The sequence below is a fragment of the Lasioglossum baleicum genome, unplaced genomic scaffold (genome assembly GCF_051020765.1).
Source record: "Lasioglossum baleicum unplaced genomic scaffold, iyLasBale1 scaffold1214, whole genome shotgun sequence".
In the NCBI taxonomy this organism is placed as follows: domain Eukaryota; kingdom Metazoa; phylum Arthropoda; class Insecta; order Hymenoptera; family Halictidae; genus Lasioglossum; species Lasioglossum baleicum.
The window spans coordinates 30,932-40,706 of NW_027470273.1; the positions used below are offsets into that span (position 1 = coordinate 30,932).

General features: G+C 28.9%; 2 protein-coding genes across 2 annotated transcripts; one reads left to right on the top strand and one right to left on the bottom strand.

The window, feature by feature from the left end:
• Nucleotides 1-1,379: 1,379 nt before the first annotated feature.
• LOC143220566 (receptor expression-enhancing protein 5) lies at nt 1,380-2,629 on the top strand. The gene is made up of 4 exons (XM_076446186.1): nt 1,380-1,506; nt 1,940-2,172; nt 2,263-2,398; nt 2,475-2,629. Exons 1-4 carry the CDS (start codon nt 1,380-1,382, stop codon nt 2,627-2,629), a joined length of 651 nt encoding a protein of 216 aa, XP_076302301.1.
• A 1,622-nt stretch (nt 2,630-4,251) lies between these two features.
• On the bottom strand, nt 4,252-9,769 carry LOC143220565 (armadillo repeat-containing protein gudu-like; the record flags this gene model as incomplete). Its single annotated transcript, XM_076446185.1, is given in 7 exon segments — nt 4,252-4,285; nt 4,359-4,474; nt 4,736-4,750; nt 4,752-4,958; nt 5,477-5,881; nt 8,153-8,584; nt 9,701-9,769. Coding segments are annotated over 7 exon segments (1,278 nt in total), but the record flags the coding sequence as incomplete, so codon positions are not given.
• Nucleotides 9,770-9,775: the final 6 nt, after the last annotated feature.

A 9,775-nucleotide genomic window follows, 5' to 3' on the forward strand; every position in this document is an offset into this window, starting at 1 on the left:
TCATGTAATAGCGTTAAAATGCTCGAGCGATGTGTAATTGTGTTAAGTGAAACGAACACAACCCCATAATAAAAACAAAAACAACACTAATTGTACATGGTCGTTTTCATTTTGACTTTACCCAATAATTTGTTAACCAATTAGTTACATTAAAATAAGATTCGACGAATAGATAATTAATTACGATTTTAAAGAAAAATTCGGTAATTAAAAATAGTGTAATAAAAATTCGGTAATTAAAAATAGTATAATAAAAATTCGGTAATTAAAAATAGAATAATAAAAATTCGAATATTTGTTATATCATTTCTATAAATATTAGCGATAAAAGTTGCAAAAAGAAGATTTTAAATAAAAATTCGGTAATTAAAAATAGTATAATAAAAATTCGAATATTTGTTATATCATTTCTGTAAATATTAGCTATAAAAGTTGCAAAAAGAAAATTTTAAATAAAAATTCGGTGATTAAAAATTGTATAATAAAAATTCGGTAATTAAAAAAAGTATAATATAAATTCGAATATTTGTTATATCATTTCTTTAAATATTAGCGATAAAAGTTGCAAAAAGAAGATTTTAAATAAAAATTCGGTAATTAAAAATAGTATAATAAAAATTCGAATATTTGTTATATCATTTCTGTAAATATTAGCGATAAAAGTTGCAAAAAGAAGATTTTTATTAAAAATTCGGTGATTAAAAATAGAATAATAAAAGTTCGAGCATTTGTTAATTCATTTTTGTAAATATTAGCGATAAAAGTTACAAAAAGAAGATTCGTTTTTATAAAAAGCTTTAAAAGGACATAAATGCATAGACTGAAAGAGGTAACAAAAAAAAAGAGTTCTATTTTTTCTAGTTTATTCGTTATTGCGAGTAGTTCAGATGTATATATCAATTTTCGTGTAAGTTACATTAAAATAAAATTCGACGAATAGACAATTAATTACGATTTTAAATAAAAATTCGAGCATTTGTTAATTTATTTTTGTAAATATTAGCGATAAAAGTTACAAAAAGAAGATTCGTTTTTACAAAAAGTTTTAAAAGAACTCAAATTCATAGATTGACAGACTTAATAAAAAAAAAAGTTCTATTTTTTTTAGTTTATTCGTTATTGCGAGTAATTCAGATGAATACATCAATTTTCGTGTCATAGAACTGTTAAATGTTTCGCAAACGAGTTTCATAGATTTAAATTTTCTCTGCCTTTAACGTTTCTCGAATTTCGCCGATAGATGTCGTTTCTATGATCTTCGTATTCCTTTCTGCGCGACCGTTTGCCAACGGTATCGATTCGCATACACGTAAAGTTAGTAGTGAACTGTAATTCCCCACAGAAGAGTTGTGAAAATTTGTACAGGAAATTCGAACAGAATGGCCAGAATAGCAGCCATAAAACAATCGTTGGAGAAAGCGTTAAACGACGAAAGTAAATTATGGACCAAATACCTCGCCAAAGTTGAAAAGAAAACAGGACTCGATCGGCTTTACGTTTTTCTAAGTATGAACGTTGGAAATACTCTGTGAATTTCTTGTGACAGTTTTTCTCACGCTTGTATAAATTGATTCGTTATCTCTTTACGTAATGAGAATCTGGCAGAAATTGTTTTTCCAAACGCGATAATTCACTCGCAATCCGCAATTTTTATATAAAAATTCCCGAATCACTCATATTTTTTCACGCACATTGCAGTACTCCACGACGTTATCGTACAAAAAAACCCTGACTACGTAGTTATTTTATAAAATCTGGTGTCACGATAACGTTTAATAGCAATTGAATATTCATTGTAATAATGATAAGGCAATATCTTGTTTCAAATGAATACAAATTTTTCATGCAAATACAAGTTTTTTTATATCACGTGGAGAAATTTTTGTTACAGTGATTAAATTTATTTAATGTTACTGTAATATTGTTTTCCTATTTCTAGGTGTGGTTGGATTTTCAGCTTTATATTTGGTATTCGGAATCGGTCAGCAGTTAGTTTGTAATATCTTTGGATTTGCTTATCCTGCATATTGTTCTATGAAAGCCTTGGAAAGTCCAAAGAAAGAAGATGATACAAAGTGGTTAACCTATTGGGTTGTTTTTGCTGTTTTTACCATTGTTGAATTTTTCTCAGATTATATTTTATGTTGGTTCCCAGTTTATTGGCTTTTCAAGGTATAACATTTTATGAAATTTTAATTATAATTATATTCGTTGTAAATACGTAATGTAAATCATATATATTTATAATATTCTTTTTCGCAGAGCCTCTTTTACATATGGTTAATGGCACCTATTGAACGTAATGGCTCTTTAGTATTATATCATTGTATTATAAGACCAAACTTTTTAAGATATCATCACAAAGTCGATGAAATCATATCATCTGCTCAGGATGCTGGTACAGTTATCATGATAAAACATAATTTATGGTTAATATTTACTATATTCTATTAAATGAATTTTTTTCATTTCAGCAGTTAAAGCTGCAGCAAATGCTTTATTAACGGAAAAAACAAGATTAATTTTTATAATTTTGAATTCTTGGGGCTTAAGTTTTACAAAATGCCTCAAATTTTTACTGTTTTTGTCTCTTCAATCATTCTTAATAAAAAAAGGAAAATATATTTGACAGCTTTAATTTCCTATATACTAGATTTATAGTATTGTGAATGTTATAATCAACTGTGCCTATTATTCAGATGCTGCTCTAAATATTTATAAAATTCAATTACACATGGTATTATATTTGTTCTACATATAAATTTATGTTGTGTAACATATATGGTATTTTAAATACAAAAGTTTGAAGCGACTTTTCATAGTGACTATTTTAGTCATTTATATCTAATATGAAAATGTTTGAGATAGCATAATCGAGTTTTAAATAGACATGAAGACTGCGTTGCTTACTCTAAGCTTAAGACAAGCATGTTTTATAAAAAAAATGGTATTTTAAAGTTATCTTGCATTGCAAGAGTTATTAAGATATATTTATGAAAGTTCTAATGAATTACAAATTAATAAATTTGATCACAAATTGCAAGTTAATCTGCAATCTTAGTGGCTTTAACAAAATAATTCCTACGATACCATTTGTAATTGGATATTGATGTTTTAAGCGTTTATAAGCACCATCTGTGCAAAAGTTTTCTATTATATAACTATCTATAAAGATATTTTTTATGCCATATGATATTACAATCATGAATGCGGTGGATATTTTTAATATTGAAAATAAATGTATGCTGATTTGCAAAATCACTGAATGAACAATCTTTGTATAAAATACATAATACAGCGAGAATTGTAACATTGTAAGTGAAGCCTTGTTTGAGTAATATAAGGATTGAAAATATAAACAGGAACATTATATATATATATATATAAAAATATATGTATTATATATGAATATCAAAAATTAATGAATTTTAGCTAAGCGCTAAATTTTAAGTGGATAAATTAGATATTAAACTTGCACAAATATAAAGACAAGCTTTTATACAAGTTTTAAGTATATCTATAGCACCAAACTTTGATTTTAATACACGTTAAAAATATTGTAAGATGTTAAATGAAAATAAGGGATCAGATGGGAATGAAATAAACCCTTATATGCATGATGTGACTGACCAGTCATGCTTTAACACACTTCGCTCTAATACTTCCTCTAATTTTTCTAATGTATTGTTTCTGTTAATGGATATATAATTTCACGATACTTTTTTTATGTTCATCAAATTTGTAATTCGAGTATATTTTGGTGCCATACATACTAAATTATTAATTGTACTATAATTTGATATATATATATATAAAAAATGAATTGTTCGCATATATTGTATATAAGAAATAATACATGTATTATACATAAACTGTAGAGGGAAAGAATGAGGTCACGATAGTGAAAACCAAATCCGTGATACTTTATATCTTTTCTCGACTGGTCAGCCGCACCTTAAACAACTTCGCTAAGGCGTCTCACGAACTTGTTATTACTTCTATTGGATATAGAGGCCTTAGTCCTACGTTAATATTACACTTAAATAGAAATATCTACTGGGACTTATTTACTAATAATTTATTTCATTATACTTTATCCAATGGAATTAAAAAGACGTAATTATATTTAAGTATACGGAGTTATTATTGGTCGATAGGATTTTAATAAATGTGTTATTAGATTACTTCAATAAATATATGTTTTATTTTATATCCGTCCGGTTTTGATACAGTATTCGAAACATTGATATGTTACAAATGATAATCTGTTTGTTCAAGTGTACTTCTGCAATTGGTGTAAAGATACGATTAATTAAATAGCATATGTAGATAATAAGTAAAACAACAAAAGTACGTACATTTCCTTGAAGTGCAATTTCTCTGCTGTCAGTGCCAGCTTTCTGATATTTCGAATGGTTGATGCTGCTGCGATTTGCACTTCAGGGTCATCTGATCCCACCAAACGCAATACATGCTGGAAATATTTGATAAATCACAATTGCAAACTACACGGAAATTATGCAATGATAAGTTGCTTTAAATTATTTTAAATAAAATTCTTATAAATTTATTCATAGATTATAACGTTGATACTTTTTGCTATTGTAATATGGAAAACCAATCTTATTGTGTGCTGCATTTTTATTTAAATAATTTCTTTATGTTTGCAAACCATTCGTAACTTAAATTAACTGCATAATACAAAATATTTGTTAAACAAAACAGATTATTGTACCTTTATAATACCAGCAGGAATGCATGGTGATACAGTTCATGGGCTCTTTGCTTAAATAATACGCCGCTATGCAAACTCCCCTGAGGACATCTTTATTCTTGCTAGTCATGTAATTAATCAGTGGCGCAACAGCGTTTAATTGACCAAATTTATAGTTATTCTCTCCCCATTCACAGCAATGAGCTATGGCTAAGGTCAGATTTGCACGCAAACTTTCATCCTCCTAGAAAGATAAAGCAATAGAATGTAATATTTCCTAATAACCAATGAACGTTTAAAATTATTTGAGAAGGAATATAAATGTTCTACATTCTACATATTAAGTAAATTATAACAATAATCCTGAAACTTGGTAAATTTTATCCAGGAACAGGAATATCTAACATTCTTGTTATCTCTTAAACTAAAACTATTTAATAAGTATCAAAATACTTAACAAAATAATCCTATTAATATATACATCCTATCGACCACTTTTCTTAGAAACATATCAAAACCACTGTACATTTTGAAATTCAAATATCTTTCTCCTTTTCTAATAGTAAATGTGTAGACAAGGAAAACAGTTTAATTAAAGAACAGAAAACATTACCATTTCCATGAAAGGGGTCGAATATTCTACATGATTCAGAAAATTTACCCAAGATTTATGATTCTAAATATATTAATCAAATTTACAGAATTTTATTTACTTCATTTTTCTTAATAGAGCATATTCTGGCTAAAAATTAAAAGAATTACCGTGCTCACGAGTTTGGTCAGTTCATCCACAACACCGTGGTCGCTAAGAATACCCAAATTCTCTGGATCTTTAGCGATTTCAGCAATTGTGGCACACACAGCGCTGAGAACTTCGGTATTTGTGCTTTCAAGAAGACTGACAGTTAATTCCAATCCACCCACGAAAGCTCGCACCATTTCCGGAGAATCTTTGGCATATTTGATGCAAGGCACCAACGCGAGGCAGGAATTCTTCTTTATCGTATCGCTGGGGTGCTTCAGTAATGACCAGACTAATCGAACACCGTCGTTAATGTGTTCCGGATCATTGATGATGTCCATGCATTGTTCATTCTGCGCGCACTCTTTAATCACCAATGGTATGTTCTCTAACAAAGGCTCGTATGTGGAGCTTAATAGCTTGATCTGCACAGTGATTCAGGGTTTATTAACGTTATTATTCTTATCACGCTGTTTATATATTATAATTATGCTTGGTTGATTACAATAAATTATTGGGTTGTTCAGAAAGTTATTTCGTTTTTTCACAATAGAAAAATTTTGTTCATGATCACGTGAAACGTTTTGGCACAATGATTCAAGGTTTATTAACGCTATTATTCTTATCACGCTGTATATATATTTTAATTATGCTTGGTTGACTATATTAAATTATTGGGTTGTTCAGAAAGTAATTTCGTTTTTTGCTAATAGAAAAATTTGTCCAATTCGACTGTTCATGGTCACGTGAAACGTTTTGGCACAGTGATTCAGCGTTTATTAACGTTATTATTCTTATCACACTGTTTATATATTATAATTATGCTTGGTTGATTACACTAAATTATTGGGTTGTTCAGAAAGTAATTTCGGTTTTCCACAATAGAAAAATTTTGTTCATGATCACGTGAAACGTTTTGGCACAGTGATTCAGGGTTTATTAACCATTTGCACTCGAGAGGCGACTCTCAGTCGCCATTTAATTATTAATTGTGTATTAATTGATATATCAAATTTAAAATTACCCACTGATGCTTGGAATTTCGAGATAAAATAATTTCATGTCTTAATTTTCATAGGATTTCTTATTTACCGTTTTAAAAATATCGGTAACTTTATGGTAGAAGATCTTCAAATTACTATTTTTTCCGTAACGAAAAAATTACCGAGTGCAAAGGGTTAACGTTATTATTCTTATCACGCTGTTTATATACTATAATTATGCTTGCTTGATTACATTAAATTATCGGGTTGTTTAGAAAGTATCAGGTCTATCGGAAAATTTTGTCCGATAATTTCTTTTCAAGTATGAATATATATGGCTCTTTTGAGTCATATATATATTTTCTGCGAAAGTGGGATTTAGAAATGCAGTAAATATTGTTAAATGTATTAAAAAACGGTATCATGTTCATAAACGGACAGAACTTTCCGGTTGACCTAATAATTTCGTTTTTTTGCCAACAAAAAAAATTTGTCGAATTCGACTGTTCATGATCACTTGAAGCGTTTTGGCACAATGATTCAAGCTTTATTAATGCTATTATTCTTATCACGCTGTTTATATATTATAATTATGCTTGGTTGATTACACTAAATTATTGGGTTGTTCAGAAAATTATTTCGTTTTTTGACAACAAAAAAATTTGTCGAATTCGACTGTTCATGATCACGTGAAACGTTTTGGCACAGTGATTCAGGGTTTATTATTCTTATCACGCTGTTTATATATTATAATCATGCTTGGTTGATTATATTAAATTGTCGGGTTGTTTAGAAAGTAATTCCATTTTTTGCCAATAGAAAAATTTGTCGAATTCGACCGTTCATGATCACTTGAAACGTTTTGGCACAGTGATTCAGGGTTTATTAACGTTATTATTCTTATCACGCTGTTTATATATTATAATTTTGCTTGGTTGATTACACTAAATTATTGGGTTGTTCAGAAAGTTATTTCGTTTTTTTGACAATAGAAAAATTTTGTTCATGATCGCGTGAAACGTTTTGGCATAGTGATTCAGGGTTTATTAACGTTATTATTCTTATCACGCTGTTTATATATTATATTACGTTGTTAAGTACGAAGTGGAGCAAAAAATGCACATAATTGAATTTGATTTTGCTCCATTTCATATTTGACAACATAATAATTATGCTTGGTTGATTACACTGAATTATTGGGTTGTTCAGAAAGCAATTTCGTTTTTTCCCAACAGAAAAATTTCTCGAATTCGACCGTTCATTATCACGTGAAACGTTTTGGCTTAAAAATCGTGCTTCATTTTCACCAAAAGAAAGAAAAGAAAAACAAACTTTCCAAACAGATTGCCACAGTTATATCGAAATTTTATTTATATTAAAATTTTGTGAAACTTTATATCTCTGAAAACCCATATTCGAAATTATCGCGAAATTTTTAGTAGAAGAAGAAATTGTGAATAATCAAAATTGATAGTCTCTTAATCAAATATTTAATCTTTAACACTTGGAGAATTTTTCGATTCGATCCAACTTACTTTTGAAATAATCTAAATCTCCGAGGATATATTTATACAGCAGTCTTCTCATTTTTATCATTGAAAATAAAATAAAATAACAAATTTCAGTTTATCAATGCGTTCATAATCACGCGATTAGAACGTAAACTGTTGAATAAGATAAGGAAATATTTTCGTTAAGTAAATGTAAAATTACCAGATTTGGCAGGCCATCGTTGACTCTCAAAACATCTCTGTTCGCAGGATCTTTGCAACATTCTGCCAGTGCTCCAACGACATTCGCTTGCACTTCCTCGTCTTCGTGTTCCTCCAAAAATGGGACCAAAGCAGCAACTAGACCGTTTTGATTGAACCTCACCACGTTCTCTTTACTCAGAGCACATTTCCATATACCACCTGTGATGGCAGCCAGCAATCGTTTGTTAGTACGAACCTCTTCTTCTTGCAAAAATTTGCACATCAGGTCTAAACCGGATGTCTGACGAACCACGTCTCTGGCTACTTTGTTAGGACCACATTTAAATATCGCCAGAGCGCAATTTTCTCGCAATTTAACATTATCGCTTTTCAGGTGTCGCACAACGTCTTGGATGATGTCTGTACCCTCGAATGCTTGGCGAAATATATTCTGCAAATAATCAATGAAATAATCCATCAAATAAAGGTCCGATGTAGTTTAGTAAGTATTTACGCGAATCTTTCGACTTTAATATTTTAAGTAATTAAATAATTAAATAAACAGAACTTTAATATTTTAAGTTCTGTTCGTTATTTTTTTATCGCGGTAAATATGTTTCTTTTACCTTATTTATTTTAAATGAAGCTTTGAAGTAATTGAAATTTTTATATTTGAAGATTATAAGATAAGGATGGTTTTGGCCAGTTTTTTCAAATAAAAGTTTTAAATTATTTAATTTGAATTTAATAAAATTTCAAGTATTCCAATTTTTGCATTAAGATCCGACGTAGTTTAGTAAGTATTTTACGAGAATCTTTCGAATTAAAATATTAAATTTCTGTTCCTTATCTTTTTATCACTGTAAATATATACGTAGTATTTTTGTCATTCTCGTCGAAATTCATGAAGGGATTATAATGAAATCGAATTAGAAACAACGAGGATTAAAATATATTATTCTCGCCTTATATATTTTAAATTAAGCTTTGAAGTAATTGAAATTTTCACATTTGAAGATTGTAAGATGACGAAGGTTTTGGCCAGATTTTTCAAATAAAAGTTTTTAATTATTTAATTTGAATTTGATAAAATTGTCAAATATTCCAATTTTTGCATAAAGATCCGACGTAATTTAGCAAGTATTTTACGCGAATCTTTCGAATTAAAATATATTTTTTCCACCTTGCATATTTTAAATTAAGCATTGAAGTAATTGAAATTTTCACATTTGAAGATTATAAAGTAACGAAGGTTTTGGCCAGATTTTTCAAATAAAAGTTAAAAAATCCAAGATCGATAGTAAAATCATGAAGGGATTACAATGAAATCGAATTAGAAACAACGAGGATTAAAATACATTATTTTCGCCTTATATATTTTCAATTAAGCTTTGAAGTAATTGAAATTTTCACATTTGAAGATTTTGGCCAGATTTTTCAAATAAAAGTTTCAAATTATTTAATTTGAACAACAAATTTGTTAAATATTCGAAATTTTTCACGTGGAAGTTTAAAAATGGGCATTTGAAATTTGGAGCAAAGCTTTGATACTTAAATTTTCTCGTACCTTGTTCGCACACTGCTGAACAGCACCCATCATCGGTATTACGAGTGAAGTATGAACTGATTTCAGAAAACGTTC